Source organism: Salvia hispanica, chromosome 1 (genome assembly GCF_029641045.1).
Source record: "Salvia hispanica isolate PSC_SH4W2 chromosome 1, Shi_PSC_v1, whole genome shotgun sequence".
NCBI classification, from domain to species: Eukaryota; Viridiplantae; Streptophyta; class Magnoliopsida; order Lamiales; family Lamiaceae; genus Salvia; species Salvia hispanica.
Genome location: NC_142692.1, coordinates 60618919 through 60635795, shown reverse-complemented (window position 1 = coordinate 60635795; position 16877 = coordinate 60618919). Strand labels below are relative to the sequence as shown.

The 16877-nt window shown below is 40.1% G+C and overlaps 1 protein-coding gene and 1 pseudogene across 4 annotated transcripts; both read left to right on the top strand.

The window, feature by feature from the left end:
• Positions 1–289: 289 nt before the first annotated feature.
• Positions 290–7672, top strand: LOC125208478 (paired amphipathic helix protein Sin3-like 3). 4 transcript variants are annotated; one of them, XM_089067976.1, is made up of 22 exons: positions 290–480; positions 580–689; positions 1193–1348; positions 1437–1623; positions 1697–1795; positions 1885–2052; positions 2143–2299; positions 2595–2731; positions 3109–3184; positions 3276–3532; positions 3609–3763; positions 3862–3989; positions 4079–4333; positions 4463–5098; positions 5184–5242; positions 5408–6001; positions 6106–6206; positions 6302–6440; positions 6534–6686; positions 6779–6942; positions 7031–7142; positions 7228–7672. In XM_089067976.1, the coding sequence occupies exons 2-22, from the start codon at positions 634–636 to the stop codon at positions 7369–7371; spliced, it is 3933 nt and encodes a 1310-aa protein (XP_088924102.1). In that variant the 5' UTR covers positions 290–480; positions 580–633; the 3' UTR covers positions 7372–7672. The 4 variants fall into 4 exon arrangements, with proteins under 4 accessions (XP_088924102.1, XP_088924108.1, XP_088924100.1 ...); XM_089067982.1 differs by having other exon boundaries at positions 2140–2299; positions 2601–2731; XM_089067974.1 differs by having other exon boundaries at positions 2140–2299.
• A 5814-nt stretch (positions 7673–13486) lies between these two features.
• The window catches only part of LOC148934291 (uncharacterized), a 116923-nt pseudogene continuing 113532 nt past the window's right edge, over positions 13487–16877 (top strand).

Here is a 16877-nt window from a genome sequence, read left to right as displayed (position 1 = left end):
GGTTAGATCTCTAGAATCATATGATCCGTGTGAGATAACAATTAAAGGATGGTTTAGTAATTGATCACGTCCTCTCTCCAGATACTTAAATATGAAATATATTTATATAAATGCGACGGAGTGGGTATAAGTTCATGCTGAAATAAAATGTAAAATTCGGATTGACATCCCTAATTCTACTAGGATTGATGATTCAATTCCAAATCTTTGTAGGAGTATTAAAATTGACATAAATTGTGAATATATATTTATGCAGCGTTAAATTTATATATTTTCGGAGACGAACTCTGTGTATATATATATACCACCACACGCTCACACCATTGCTGCTAAAACGAAGTATTTCTTGCTCCCTCATTAAGATCCATTGCTGCAAAAAGCTCTAACCTTTTTAATGCCATTTCTACGATTATCCTTTTCCTATATCTCAAGTAATTCCAATTGTCTTCTCCTCTTCCATCGTAGGCGATCTTCCTCCTGGTATGCACGATTACTATTCGATTTTTGGCCTCATAGATCTAATTCTCTTCCTTTCAATTGCTGCAAACTTAATTGTTTCTTAATTTCTCTCTGGATCAGGATTTTCTCTACTGCCACTAGATACTACGTGCTATTTATAATCGATACAAAGCCATGAAGAGGTCTAGAGATGATGTGTTTGCGACTGCCATTCCTTCTCCAACTGAGCCGTGAGTTTTTTTTTTTTTTTCTTTTTTTAAGCGTTGATTTTTTTGCCGTTTGGTGATTAGTTGGTTGAGGTTTTTGTGATTGATTAGTTTTGATTTTTAGCCATGAGATTGATCTTGCTGTTGAGGTGCTCCAGTTTTTTTGCGGTTGTGTATTGTGTTTGCAATTTATGTCAAATTTTTGAGCTTTTGTTGTGTTTCCTGTTGTGGATTGTGCTCGGTGCTCGGTGCTCGGTGAACTGAATCTCGAGTGGTTGCATAAGTTTGATTGTCTGGAAAGTGATGTTTTCATAAGTTGTTTGGGGATACTTTGTGCTGATATATATGCTTCAGAAGATTGCCTTTCTTCTGCTCCTTTGTTTGGAAGACAATATAATGGTCATGTCGCGTGCACCGGTCGTTGATATGAAATTTTCTTATTCAACGCAAGGAAGGTTGCCTTCTTTTATTATGAATACTGTGTGTTGACAAGGGTTTAAATTTGCATATTTGGGCGGGCTATGAAGTTCTGGAAAAGCCCAGGTGTCAACGGCAAGGAGTGCGCAGAAGCTCCAGACGACTGATGCCTTGTCATATCTCAAAGTTGTGAAGGAAAAATTTCAGGACAAAGGGGACTTGTATAATGAGTTTCTTGATGTCATGAAAGAGTTCAAGGCTCAAAGGTATAACTGTGCTTTTCCTATTTTGGGATTTTAGTCCGGATTTCAATATGTTAATGTGTTTATTTGTGTTTTGTTGGTCTGGATGTAGAATTGATACATCTGGCGTTATAGTAAAAGTGAAGGAATTATTTAGAGGGGAACGGGACCTAATTCTGGGTTTCAATGCCTTTTTACCAAAGGGATATGAAATTACCCTCCCAGCCGAGGATGAACCACTTCTAAAAAAGAAGCCCGTAGATTTTGAAGAAGCAATTGGTTTTGTAAACAAAATAAAGGTGCACCTATAGTCTTTTGTTTCCTGTTTCTCCATCAGAATTTGTGGTCTGACCAATTTCAAACTAATCGCAGACCAGATTTCAGGGTGATCATCATGTATACAATGCATTTCTTGACATCTTGAATATATACAGAAAAAATAATATGTCAATAACAGAAGTCTATCAGGAGGTACTCCACTCAGAATCCATATTATTAATATGTATAATAAAAACAGATATAGTGTTCGTGAGTAGTGATTTCATGATTTATGTTTGCAGGTTTCAGTTCTTTTTCAGGATCATGCTGACCTCCTTGTAGAGTTCACTCATTTTTTACCCTATACTACTCCTGCTGCCCCCGTCCATCGTGCTCAACCCATTAGCAATCATATCTTGCTGCAGAACAGTGGAGGCTCTCCCATGACAATGACTCGGCACATTGAGCAGGTCAATTTCACTTTTGTGAATTAGTGTTTTGTGGTTGACTCTGTAATGCAAAATGAATAAATATCTCTCTTGGAACATTTGTTCCAGAAGCCTGCTGCAGGAAATTCATTTGATACTTGCCCTGATTCAGAGCAATGGAAAATTAGTAAAGAGGATAACAAAACCGAGCTTCATTATGACGATAACTTGGACAGTGTAAGAAAATTTACCGGCGGAGATGATTCTGCTAATGACCAGTTACATAAAGGTTGGTACAGTAAGAATCAGATTGTGTTTCATCAAATAGTTCTCATTAAATTGTTATATGAGTTCAGTGTAATAACCACCCTTGATTCTCAGTGTACATCCAATTTGTTGAGCATGCAGTTGCACTACTGTATCTGTGATCATGAGATTTATATTTTGGCATTTTGTTACAGAATATTATTGATTTTGTTATTGCAATTTTTATTTTGAGATTCATTGCCGAACTTTTTTGGGTATCTATCTGCATTCAGCTGGAGCGTTCACATGTATCAAGTAAAATCAATTCATTTTCTCAGGAACAGAGGACCCAGTGTCAATTTTCTGCGGAAAAGTGAAGGAAAGATTGAATGATTCCGAAAGCTACAAGAAGTTTTTGGACTGTGTTCGTTCCTATAGAAGTAAATTTGTCACACTGCCTCAATTTCAAAAGCTGGTAATTTTTTCCCTGCGATACTTATCCTTCCAGTTAGCTCCAATTTACATCTGTCCTCTAGTTATGTTGAACTATGGCATAGACAAAAGCAGTTTTAGCTAAAATCGCATACTGCCCCGAAGTTTTTTGTATATACCCTTCTCTGTATATCATGCCATTTTTTATAGTAATGAAAAAGTAGCAAGCTACATCCTCCTATCATGCTAATACATCTCAAGGTAATTGTACTGATGAAGTGATGATAAAACCTGAAAATATAGATATCAACCATTTAAAATTTAATTTACTAGAAAGATAATTGCTGGCAACATATCATATATATAACTCTTGTATCTCAGGTAGGATTATTAATCAATATAAACTGTATACTGTATCAGGTAGCTAGTATACTGGGATCACATCCAGACCTCAAGGAACAGTGCGAAGATTTCATAATTTATGTTGAGAAGACAGGTGAGAAAACATTGATGCTTTTTAAGTGTTTTGTGGTAGCTATATGTGTTTGTTAAGTTGCTCTGAACTGGGTGTTTTACATGTTTTCTAGGCAGCAAACAAAATTTCAGATCTCTAAAGGTAGATGACCGTGAAGCAGATGTGAATAATAAGGAAGACAGTGATAAAAATATTGATTATGACAATACTGAAAGGGATAGATCCGGCAAGGCTCTTGTTTTTAGCAAAGAAGTCCAAGGACAGAAACTGTCCATTACAAAGGAGAAGTTTATGGCGAAACCCATCCATGAACTTGATCTCTCTAACTGTGAAAGCTGCACTCCAAGTTACCGACTTCTTCCTGACAATGTTAGTATATAGTTTTGTTATACTTATCCAAATATTCTGTATCTTTTTGCTCATTGGTTCAGTGTTCCCCATGCAGTATCCGATTCCATCAGTGAGCTGTAGAACCAAGATTGGTTCTGAAGTACTGAATGATCATTGGGTGTCTGTCACTTCAGGAAGTGAGGACTATTCGTTCAAACATATGCGCAAAAACCAATATGAAGAAAGCCTATTCCGTTGTGAGGACGATAGGTGAGAGTTCTTTCAGGAGATTCCTTGAACTCGTGGTGTAATAACCTGCCATCTTGTCTGCTAGAAGATGTGAATTTCTGTTTCTATTATGATTCCAGGTTTGAACTTGACATGCTGTTGGAATCTGTGAACGCAACAACAAAGCGTGTTGAAGAATTGTTAGATAGTATGAACTCTCATACTGACAAGACTGGGAGTTCATCTAATATAGGTGATCATCTGACAGGTATGCACCAATGATACCTAATTTCTCTGTTCGAACAAATTTATGCTGTTGATAGTTCACTTGAAAGTCCATTTCAATCTGTTTTTCAGCTGTTAACCTTCGGTGTATTGAGCGTTTATATGGTGATCATGGGCTTGACGTAAGGGATGTGCTTAGGAAGAACGCACCCCTTGCACTGCCAGTTATTTTAACCAGGCTGAAGCAGAAGCAGGAAGAATGGGCAAGGTGTCGCTCTGATTTCAATAAGATTTGGGCTGAAATTTATGCTAAAAACTACCACAAGTCACTAGATCATCGGAGCTTCTATTTTAAGCAACAAGATACAAAGAACTTGAGTGCTAAAGGTAATTCGGATTTACACTGTATTGACTAGGTTCCTTACTACGATATCTGATGTTATGCTTTCTTCTCATTCTCTAAAAAAAAGTATATTTACTGACAATATAATTTGGTTGATGGTTTCTCTCCACCAGCATTTTTAGCTGAAATCAGAGAAATGAGTGAAAAGGACCAGAATGAAGATGAGAGGATTCTTTCGATCAGTGGTGGATATAAACAACCCATCAAACCTCATATGAAGTTTGAGTATCCTGATCCCGACATTCAAGAAGATCTATATCAGCTCATGAAATATGCTTGTGGAGAAGTGTGTACACCTGAACAGCATGATAAAGTTATGAAGATTTGGACAACATTCATTGAACCAGTGTTCAGCATTCCTTCCCGTTCAAGTGTGGAGGACATGAAAGAAACTGTCAACAATGATTCAGCTAAAACATTGGCCAATTTTGGTGAAGGGAATGGCATCCTTGTTGGCGAGGCTGCTTCAAATATGTCCAAAACTGGAGTTGATAATATTCCAACTGAAGAACCCCGTTGCAGCAGAATACTAATGGGACATGGTGATAATGGGGTCAAGAATTGTGGTTCTCCTAATGCAGATAATGCTGCTTGTGAGATTGATATATCAAGCAATGCAACCCAAAATGGAGTAATGCGCACAGAATCCAGCATCATACCTGCAATATCGGGGACCAGCAAACAAGCTGGTTTCTTTGAGCAAGTTACTCCAAACTCTACAGGAGAAAAGAACATCAATATGGAAAATGGTGCATATTTAATCTACAATTTGTCATTAGTTATGTCTACTTGTATGGCTAACTTTTAAAGAAATTGTTATATGCTACTCTGCAGGATCAAGCAGTGCTATTGGTGATCATGGGACTACTGTAGTGCTGAATAACAAACCACAGGTATACTAGAGTCATTGGGTATATTGAGAATCTTATAGAAAGTATATAAACAAGATATTGCAATTAAATGGAATAGCAGGTGTCGTCATGCTTTCAGATATGGTCCTGATTTTTGGTAAAACTAATTAACAAGAAAAGAGTTAATTACCAGGACTGTTGTTGCAGGGTGGTCTTTATATGAAAGTTACATCCTCTTCAGTTGAGGGGATCCAAGCTCAGAGATGTCAGAATGAAATTATAGGTTTCGGTAAAGATGAACGAGAAGAAGGTGAGTTATCCCCTAGTAAGAATCATGAAGGTGGCATTTTGGCTGCATTCGGGGAAGTTGCGTACGGTTCTTGTAATAGTAGACAGACTGGAGGAGAATCACTTTGTGTTGTGGAGGTGGGCAGAGAAAATGATGCTAATGCTGACGATGAAGGTGAGGAAAGTGCGAAGGGCTCCTCGGACAGCGAGAATGGCTATAAAATTGCTGAAATTTCAGCAACTGATTCAGCCGATAGAGACGAGCGCTCTCCCGGAGATCATGATGAAGACGAGGACCATGATGAGAATGACAACAAGGATGCGAGTGAACGTGACTCGGAAGGCGTTGCAGACATCCATGAGAATGAGGGAATGGTGGCATTTTCTGGTCATGTTCTACACACTGTGAAGCCTCTTACGACGAAATTGCCTGCTGCCTTACATGTGAAAGAGAGGAACTCAGAGATTTTCTACGGAAACGATTCCTTCTATTTACTTTTCAGGCTTCACCAAGTAAAGTTCATCTATATTTATTAACATTAATAGTTTTTATCATACATCTTACAAAATGTTTTCCTCTGTCCATCACAATAATATCCCTTTTCTTGCTTCTACAGATTTTATATGAAAGAATGCGTAGTGCTAAGTTACATTCATCGTCGCCAGAAAATAAATGGAGGATCTTGAACAATTCTAATACAACGGATTCATATGCTAGGTATCTTTCTTGAATTTTCTATTGGGTATCATTTTCTTGGGATAAAGCTATGAAGCTTTATTACTAATAAAGTCGCACTTGTTGCACGTAAGCAGATTTAAGGATGCACTACACAGTTTGCTGGATGGATCATCTGATAATGCAAAGTTCGAAGATGATTGTCGAACTATTATTGGCGCTCAATCCTACATCCTCTTTTCACTAGACAAACTGATACATAAACTTGTCAAACAGGTGACAACTTGGGATTTATTTCTCGTTTACATACAACATGTTTCCACCATTTCTGCTCTTTGTGATTCAGCGGTTTACCCTGATATTCTACAGCTGCAAACAATTGCGAGTGAGGAGATGGAAAACAAACTCATTCAGCTATATTCATACGAAAGATCAAGAAGTCCTCGAAAATTTACTGATGATATTTATCATGAAAATGCCCGTTTTCTTCTCCCTGAAGACAACTTGTATCGAATAGAATGTGTAAGTTTCCTGATTTATTCTCGTTTTTATTCAGAACGTTCGTATATCTTTCAGTTTACACCCCTTATACTGAGTTTGATCTTCTGCTGCAGGTGCCTTCCCCAACATGTTTAGTGATTCAGCTCATGAAAAACGAGCAGGACAAACCCGAAGAGACAGCTATCTACATGGACCCTGCGTTTGCAGCTTATTTGAATGATGAACTACTAGCAGTTGCTCCGGAACGGAGAAGAAAACATAAGATATTCTTGAAGAGGTAATGCTAAACTAAAACACACACAAGAAATTTCCATTGAACATCTATCTTTTTTTTGTATATATGTTGACCCGAAAAGCATCTGCAGAAACAAAAGAAAATTTCAGACTCAAGACAAGATATCCGACACCTCCAAAGCCACGGAACAGCTTGTAACTCATAATGGTCTTGAAATCAAGGTTGCTTCCAACACACTGAAGGTATGTCAATGATGAGAAAAGCTGATTTAGGAAACCTAAATACCCTTAACATTATTCTAAATTTATATGGTTTTGTATGCCATAGGCTTCTTATCTTATAGGTTCGGAAGACTTCTTGTATCGCTTGAGCAAAAGGAGGAAAACTCAGTTTCACAGCAGTTCGAGCAGTAGCGCTTCCAATGGTTGTTCTCAAAGAGTTAGAAGAACCTGCAGATTGATGGTTGGTTGAATAGCAAAAGCTTTTCTGCATCAGTAATCGAAGGTTAGACTCCTCGACAAAATCATAATGCGTTAACTGATAACAGTTAATTGCTGAAAGTGAGCTGAGGCGGTGGCTGAATCTCGTTTCAACTGTCACACGACGAGCACCGTGTTTGGTGTTGATGGAAGGAGAGGACTTGGATATGTTTGTAGATATTTACATGTGTTGTAGTAATCTAACATTCAAGCTGAAATATATGGTCCCTTATTTCCAGTGCCTTGTCAATTTTGTTTCTCTTTCAACAAGGTTTCAACTATCAATTTTTCAATCTCTTGGTTTAGCTACTGGCTTGATTTGTCCAATAAAAAATTATTTAAAAAAAAAAAACAGTAAATCATGTACTCCCTTCTTTTCTTTTTTATGAATAAATAAATTAAATATCATCATAATCAAACTTTTACATCATACTCTCGGGCATACTAGGAAAAACAACATCAACTAGACACTACGTAGAATACGCATACGGAGTAAACATTGGCAAGTTTATGGAAAAACATAAGCCATTAACTTTCGGTGGTTAGTCGTGGTTCTGTTCAGGTTCGAAAATTTCTGAACTAAAACCGTGTCCGAACTGCCAAAAACCACCGGAAAACTATGAAATCGAGCTGGAACCGCAAAAAATAGTAGAAAACCTACGGTTCAAAAGCTTAAAAAACCATCGAAAAATTGCCGGTTCGGAACCAAAACCGAAACCGGCGGTTTCGGAATCGGAATTGTAACCGCGAAATACCCTCATGGTTTGGTTCCGGTTTTCGGTTTGGCAAGTTCCAAAACCGGAACTGTGGGCACCTCTAAAGAAAAAGGCATTGAAAATGAATGAACTTTTATGTTCGTGCATTTCATACCATTTTCTCAGTAAAATATGCACCCACCCAACATATATGCTCTCTCTCTCTCTCTCTCTCTCTCTCTCTCTCTCTCTCTCTCTCTCTCTCTCTCTCTCTCTCTCTCTCTCTCTCTCTCTCTCTCTCTCTCTCTCTCTATAGTAGAAAACCTACGGTTCAAAAGCTTAAAAAACCATCGAAAAATTGCCGGTTCGGAACCAAAACCGAAACCGGCGGTTTCGGAATCGGAATTGTAACCGCGAAATACCCTCATGGTTTGGTTCCGGTTTTCGGTTTGGCAAGTTCCAAAACCGGAACTGTGGGCACCTCTAAAGAAAAAGGCATTGAAAATGAATGAACTTTTATGTTCGTGCATTTCATACCATTTTCTCAGTAAAATATGCACCCACCCAACATATATGCTCTCTCTCTCTCTCTCTCTCTCTCTCTCTCTCTCTCTCTCTCTCTCTCTCTCTCTCTCTCTCTCTCTCTCTCTCTCTCTCTCTCTCTCTCTCTCTCTCTCTCTCTCTCTCTCTCTCTCTCTCTCTCTCTCAAATTCTCAAATCATCTACAATGAGCTCCACTCTCGGTGATACTCTGCTCGACGTCGTCGTCGCTGACGCTCAGCTCTTCGCTTCTCACGACGTCGACGTCGCTGACGCTCAACTCGACGTCCCTCCGCTCGTCAATAGGGAAAAAACACTACTAGTTGGTAAGGTGTGAATGGAGGATTAATGTTGTTTTGTTGAACATTTTAGTTGCTTTGTCGTATCAATCGTAATTGTGGATGTGCGAATGTTGATTGTTGTTTTATTGAACATTTTAGTTACTTCTTCGTATTAATCGTAATCATAATTGTGGATGTGCGAGTGTTGAATGTTGTTAAACTATTATTTTTGTCTTCCCGTTTTCTCTGTCTAGTTATCTCACTGCTGCGTATGACTGTGTTTAATTTGTGTCCAAGAAATCTACTGAATTCCATGTAATAGAAAATGGTTGGGATTAGTTTGTTAAAAGAAAATTCTATTGAGATAATAATGGTGGATAGTGTATATTTTATTTGGCCACTTAACTAGGTACATTTGGTAGGGTGTTGAGGGTTGTCTTATACTTCCGGTGGTTATCATGGTTCCGTTTAGGTTTGAAATTCCGAACCAAAACCGTGCCGGAACCGCAAAAACCACCAGAAAACTATGAAACGGGCTGGAATCGCAACAAACCGCTAGACGTGGCCACGGTTCGTAAAACCGCCGGTTCCGGTTCGGAACCGGCGGTTCCGGTTCGGAACCGGCGGTTCCGGTTCATGACATGCTTGAACCGTAACCGGCCCGGCTATGACGGTTCCGGTTCCGGTTTAACCGGCGGTCACGGCGGTTCCGGTTCCGGTTAATAACCGCCAGTTTTTCGCCGGTTCCGGTTCATCCGGGCCGGTTCCGGTTCGGTTCCGGTTTATTTTTTTTTTTGTTTTTTTTTTAAAAAAAATTCTTATAGTTATTACTTCTAAATTCTATAGTACAATCCAAAGAGAAATTGATAACGATAAAGAATTGCAATTTTATTGATTTGAAACTTTGAATGTAAATTTCTACAATACAATTACAAGTTACAACTTACAAGTTACAAAATACAACAATACAAGTATACAACTATACACTTGAATTTAAAATATAGATACAAAATTACAATTTACAAAAAATATATTAAAAGTAAAGTTGAAACAATTAGAAAAAAAAAGAAAAAAAAAGGAAAAGGACTTGAGCTCAACTTAAATTTAAATTTTGAAATTCAAATTTTGAAAACGGTCGGAACCGCCGGTTCGTGTAAGAAAACCGCCGGTTTCTGACCGAAAACCGGCGGTTTCCGACACCTTTTCAGGCCTACGCTGCAACCCTACGCCCTACGCCTGCAACCCTACCCCCGAACCATCGGAAACCGGCGGTTTTGTGTCAGAAACCGCCGGTTTTCCGACACGAACCGCCGGTTTTCGGTCATAAACCGGCGGTTAACCGTCCTTTTCCGACCCTACCCCTGCAACCCTACGAACCTACCGGCGATGACCATTTATTTTCGGTTAACCGCCGGTTACGGTTTCGAATTTTGTTGAACCGTAACCGAACCGTATGTCGAACCGTAACCGGATTTTGAACCGGAACCGTCGTCCGGTTCCGGTTCCGGTTCCGAACCGCCGGTTCAAAACCGGCGGTTAACCGGTGGGCCGGTTTGGTTTGGCCATGTCTACAAACCGCCAAAAATCAACGGTTCAAGAACTTAAAAAACAACAGAAAAATTACCGGTTCGAAACCGAAATCGAAACCGACGGTTTTGGAACCGGGACTATAACCGCCAAAAACCCTCGTGGTTCAGTTCTGGTTTCCGGTTTGGCAAGTTCCAAACCTTAACCACCGATTTCGGAACCGCAGGCACCTCTAAAGAAAAAAAGGATTAAAAATAGTTAAGTTTTATGTTTGTGTGTTTCATATCATTTTCTCAGACAAACATGCACCCACCCAACATATTTGTTTTGTCTCTCTCCCTTTGTCTCCCTTCCCCTATAGGGCTATATATAGTCTCATAGTCTCATCAAATCACGATACCATCAAATCACAAATTCTCTCTCATATACTCCATATCAAAACACAAATTCTCTCTCAAATCATCTACAATGAGCTCCACTCTCGGTGATACTCTGCTCGACGTCGTTGTCGCTGACGCTCAGCTCGTCGTTTCTCATGACGTCGACGTCGCCAACGCTCAACTCGACGCCCCTCCCCTCATCGCTCCTCTCGACTTCGTCGTCGCTGACACTATGTTGGACGCCACTCCGCTCGACGTTGTCGCTGCTGCAGAGGAGGAGGTCGCCGTTGCCGTCATTCTTGTTGTGACGTCGCCGGAGGCTCGGTGCGCGATAGATCTGGATATGAATTTCTTCAGCGGTTCCACGATGAGAAACACGAACGGCTGGTACAGACAAGTGGATAATCAAGTCAAGGACGAGAAAAAGAAGATGGTGAAAAGATCACCGACAAAAAATCACAACATCAATAAGAAAAAACACTACTAGTTAGTAAGGTGTGAATGGGGGATTAATGTTGTTTTGTTGAACATTTTAGTTGCTTCGTCGTATCAATCGTAATTGCGGATGTGCAAATGCTGATTGTCGTTTTGTTGACTATTTTAGTTACTTCTTCGTATTAATCGTAATCGTAATTGTGGATGTGCGAGTGTTGAATGTTGTTAAACTGTTATTTTTGTCTTCCCGTTTTCTCTCTCTAGTTATCTCACTGCTGCGTGCGACTGTGTTTAATTTGTGTCCAAGAAATCTACTGAAATCCATGTAACAGAAAATGGTTGGGATTAGTTTATTAAAAGAAAACTCTATTGAGATGATAATATTGGATACTGTACATTTTATATGGCCTCTTAACTAAGACTCGTTTGGTTGGTTGGGTGTTGAGGGTTGTCTCTTACTTCCACCGAAAAACAGTTAAACCGAGTTGGAACCGTAAAAATCCGCTGAAAACAACGGATCAGAAGCTTAAAAAACCACCGATAAACTGCCGGTTTAGAACTGAAATCGAAATCGGCGGGTTTGGAATCATAACTATAACTGCAAAACACCCTCGTGGTTCGACAAGTTCCTTAACCGGAACACATGCGGTTCCAAACCGTAATCACCGATTTCGGAACCGTGGGAACCTATAAAGAAACAGGGATTGAAAATGAATGAACTTTTATGTTTGTGGGGTTCATACCATTTTCTCAGCAAAACTGCTCCCACCCAGCATATTTGTTTTCTCTCTCTCTCTGTCTCTCTACCCCTATAGGGCTATATATAGTGTCACAGTCTCATCAAATCTCGTTACCGTCAAATCACAAATTCTCTCTCATAAACTCCATATCAAAACACACACAAATTCTCTCACAAATCATCTACAATGAGCTCCACTCTTGGGGTTGCTCTGCTAGACGTCATCGTTGCTGACGCTCAGCTCATCGCTCCTCACGACGTCGACGTCCCTCCGCTCGTCGCTCCTCTTGACTTCGTCGTCACCGACGCTATGCTCGACGCCACTCCACTCGACGTCGTCGCTGCTGCGGACGAGGAGGTCGCCGTTGTCGTCGTCCTTGTTGTGGCGTCGCCGGAGGCTCGATGCGCGATTGATCTGGATATGAATTTTGTCAGCGGTTCCATGATGAGAAACACGACCGAGGTACAAACAAGTGGATAATCAAGTCAAGGACGAGAAACAGAAGATGGTGAAAAGATCACCGGCGAAAAATCACAACATCAATAAGAAAAAACACTACTAGTTGGTAAGGTGTGAATTGGGGATTAATGTTGTTTTGTTGAACATTTAAGTTGCTTCGTCGTATCAATCGTAATTGTGGATGTGCGAATGTTGATTGTCGTTTTGTTGAATATTTTAGTTACTTCTTTGTATTAATCGTAATCGTAATTGTGGATGTGCGGGTGTTGAATTTTGTTAAACTGTTATTTTTGTCTTCCCGTTTTCTCTCTGTAATTATCTCACTGCTGCGTGTGACTGTGTTTAATTTGTATCCAAGAAATCTATTGAAATCCATGTAACAGAAAATGGTTGGGTTTAGTTCATTAAAACAAAATTCTATTGAAATGATAATATTGGATACTGTACATTTTATATGGCCTCTTAACTAAGACATGTTTGGTTGGGTGTTGAGGGTTGTCTCATACTTCCACCGAAAAATAGTTAAACCGAGTTGAAACTTAAAAAACCGCTGAAAACAACGGATTAGAAGCTTAAAAAACCACCGAAAAAACTACCGGTTCAGAACTAAAATCGAAACCAGTGGGTTTGGAACCGGAACTATAACCGCGAAACACCCTCGTGGTTAGGTTAGGTTTCGGTTTCTGGTTCGGTAAGTTCCTTAACCGCAACATAGGCAGTTCTTAACCGTAATCACCGATTTCGGAAGCGTAGGAACCTATAAAGAAAAAGGGAGGCAAGTTCCTTAACCGAAACACAGGCGGTTCCAAATCGTAACCACCGATTTCGAAACAGTGGGAACCTATAAAGAAAAAGGGAGTGAAAATGAATGAAATTTTATGTTTGTGCGGTTCATACCATTTTCTCAGCAAAAGATGCACCCACCCAGTATATTTGTTTTCTCTCTCTCTGTCTCCCTGCCCCTATAGGTCTATATATAGTCAAATCACAAATTCTCTCTCACAAACTCTATATCAAAACACACACAAATTCGCTCACAAATCATCTACAATGAGCTCCACTCTTGGTGTTGCTCTGCTTGACGTCGTCGTTGCTGACGCTCAGCTCATCGTTCCTCACGACGTCGATGTCCCTCCGCTCGTCGCTCCTCTTGACTTCGTCGTCACCGACGCTATGCTCGACGCCACTCCGCTCGACGTCGTCGCTGCTGTAGAATGTTGATTGCTGCAGAACGTCGACGCCACTCTTGTGTTGAACATTTTAGTTGCTTCGTCGTATTAATCATAACTGTGGATGTGCGAATATTGATTGCTGTTTGTTAAACATTTTTTGTTGTTTCTTCGTATTAATCAGAATCGTAATTGTGCATGTGCGAGTATTGATTGTTGTTAAACTGTTAATTTTGTCTTCCCGTTTTCTCTCTCTAGTTATCTCACTGCTGCGTGTGACTATGTTTAATTTGTGTCCAAGAAATCTACCGAATTACATGTAAGAGAACATGTTTGGGATTAGTTTGTTAACAGAAAACTCTATTGAGATGATCATATTAGATACTGTACATTTTATTTGGCATCTTAATAGGGGCACGTTTGGTACGGTGTTTAGGGTTGTCTCATACTTCCGGTGGTTAAAGTGGTTCCGTTCAGGTTCGACAATTTCAGAACCGAAACCGTGCTGGAACCGCAAAAAACACTGTAAAACTGTGAAACCGCGCTGGAACCGCAAAAAATCACCGAAACCAACGGTTCGGAAGCTTAAAAAACCACCGAAAAACTGCCGCTTCGGAATCAAAATCAAAACCGGCGGGTTTGGAACGGGAACTGTAATTGCGAAACACCCTCGTGGTTCGGTTCCGATTTCTGACTCGGCAAGTTCCTTAACCGAAACCTGCGGTTCCAAACCGTACCACTGGTTACAGAACCGCGAGCCCCTCTAAAGAAAAAAAGGATTGAAAATGAATGAACTTTTATGTTTGTGCATTTCATACCATTTTCTCAGCAAAAGATGCATCCTCCCAGCATATTTGTTTTTTTTTCTCTCTCTCTCTCTCTCTATCTCTTTGTCTCCCTGCCCCTATAAGGATATATAGTGTCACAGTCTCATCAAAACACGCTACCGTCAAATCACAAATTCTCTCTCATATACTCCTTATCAAAACACAAATTCTCTCTCAAATCATCTACAATGTGCTCCACTCTCGGTGATGCTCTGCTCGACGTCTTCGTCGCTGACACTTAACTCGTAGCTTCTCTTGACTTCGTCGTCGCCGACGCTATGCTCGACATCGTCGCTGTTGCAGAGGAGGAGATCGCCGTTCTCGTCGTATTAATCGTAATTGATAAGGCTAATTTCATGCATCGGTTATATGGTGAAAAGCACTATATTTTACTGGGTCTAACACAGTTTTTAAGCCAGGTGTGTGACAGAATCGCTAGATCCAGGAGATGCTGGAGGAAACGGACTAGCGAAGGAATGAAGGAAAAGTGAGCAGAATTTAAGGAAAAGGAGGCTAGAAGAAGGGAGTCAATAGCTGAGGGCAACAAAGTCTATCTATACCTCGCTGGGCCCCACTTCAACGCCTATAAATAGAGGAGTTGCAACACACAACATATACAATCTTTTCGCTCTTAGCTCACACACAACACACACACTTGGGAAATGGGAGTTCTGGGGTAATTTAGGGTTTTAAGGGGTCTCATCTTCAGAGGAAGTCCGTCGTAACACCGTCCGCGTGAGGGCGAATGATACGATCATGGAAGCCGTGCGTCAAGGATTTCAACTACAGTTGGATTCAACTGGAAATCGTCCTATTGAGATGACATCCGAAAGCTATGAAACTACCACCATTGTCTTCGTCTTGGAAACTGCTTCGCGTGGGTATCTTGCACATTCCAATCGGAGTCCGAATGAGGGAGTTATGGCGATTTTACGGAAGTCGCGCAGAGAAGGCCGGGAGCTTCGGGAAAAACGCCCGACCGGGCGTTTCGCTTGTGAAAATTGCCCGGGGACAGGGAAAACGCCCGGGCCGGGCATTTTGGCATGTGAAAAACGCCCGACCAGGCGATTATGCCGATTTTTTAGATTTTGTGGGCCAACTTTCTATTTTTGGACCCATAGTATAAATACCTCTTGATGTCATTTCTTTTCTTTAGGTTTTTGTTGAATTAAAGTTTCTACCCTAGAGAGTTTCCTCTTTGAGGATTGTATCCAATTCCTTCCTTGAAGGTTGCTTGTTTCCATCTTTGATTGATTCAAGTAGAGGTATGCATCAATGGAGTGTATCCATTGAGTAGTGGAGCCAAGGGGTGATAGAGCTAATGAAAGTTGCCTAGGGTTGTCTCCATCTTTTTGGTTAAGGTCCTATGGTTGTAGCTCTCTTATCTCATCTTTATACACATGCTTCCCATTCCTAATCTTCCATCCATTCTTGTTTAGATTCAATTTTTGTTGGTTGGATCTTTATTATCTTTTGTCTTGTGTTGATAAATTGAAAATCAATCTCACAAAAATAGTTAGATCAAGCATCATTAAATGGGTAATCCTTGGGAAATGGATCACAAAATACATGGATCCACATCAGCGAAGATACAATCTATTTACTTTCGGTTCTTTTGCACTTTATTTCGTTCGAACTTCACTTTTGGAAGTCGATTTGGTTGTTGATGTTACTGATTATCTATGCATTTCTTTAGTTTCTGTTATATTTGTGTTATCTCGTGTTGATCTACGTTGATCCTGTTGTTTGGAGTTTTATTTCGGCAAGTTGCATGTTAATCTCTGTTTTTTTGTCACTTTGGTGCTTGATCCGGGGAATTTGGCGGTAGATCTGTGGTGTTGTTGTTGATCGGAGGTTATTTGGTGATTTTGTAGTTATGGAATGTTTTTGGCCGGAGTTTGTGTCGGATGCTTGGATCCGGAGTGGATTAAGCATCCGAGGTTGGATCTGAACAGGGGATTTCAAGTTGTGCATGGATTTCTGAATTTTCTATTTCCGTTCTGTTTTACTTCGTCTAGTAGCCATAGATCTGTTTAGTTCTTAATTGTTCTTTGTTAAATTGTATAATTCTAGTCTGCTCTGTTTTTCCGATTACGCTCATACCTGTTTCTTCTGAGTTTTTGTGCAATTGGTTGGAGAAGATGATGTCGCTGTTAGTTAGTACTTTAGTTAGTTGTTTTTCCAGCTTTTCGTCCATACTCTGCTTTTTTAGTCATGATCCCCACCGTCAGTTTATTTCCCAGATCTAGGTAATTTAAAATAGTTTCTTAGATCTAGCGATTGTCTCGGTTCTAGTTTACGTGCATGCTTTCTGTTTCGCCTAGATCTAGCTGTTAGCGTAGCAGTTTAAAATCTCAAGTTTAGTCTAATTTCCTCAACCCAAAAAATGCGTGGCAGCAGCCAACCCAAAAATAATTTCCAAATCCTTGAGCATGTTCATTACGC

Excerpts from the sequence above, each read along its gene's own strand:
- LOC125208478 (XM_089067974.1), top strand. The coding sequence starts at position 634 with ATGAAGAGGTCTAGAGATGATGTGTTTGCGACTGCCATTCCTTCTCCA. Across the intron at positions 5,243-5,407 it reads TGCTGAATAACAAACCACAG|GGTGGTCTTTATATGAAAGT; the intron begins GTATACTAGAGT and ends CTGTTGTTGCAG. Across the intron at positions 6,002-6,105 it reads TACTTTTCAGGCTTCACCAA|ATTTTATATGAAAGAATGCG; the intron begins GTAAAGTTCATC and ends TTGCTTCTACAG.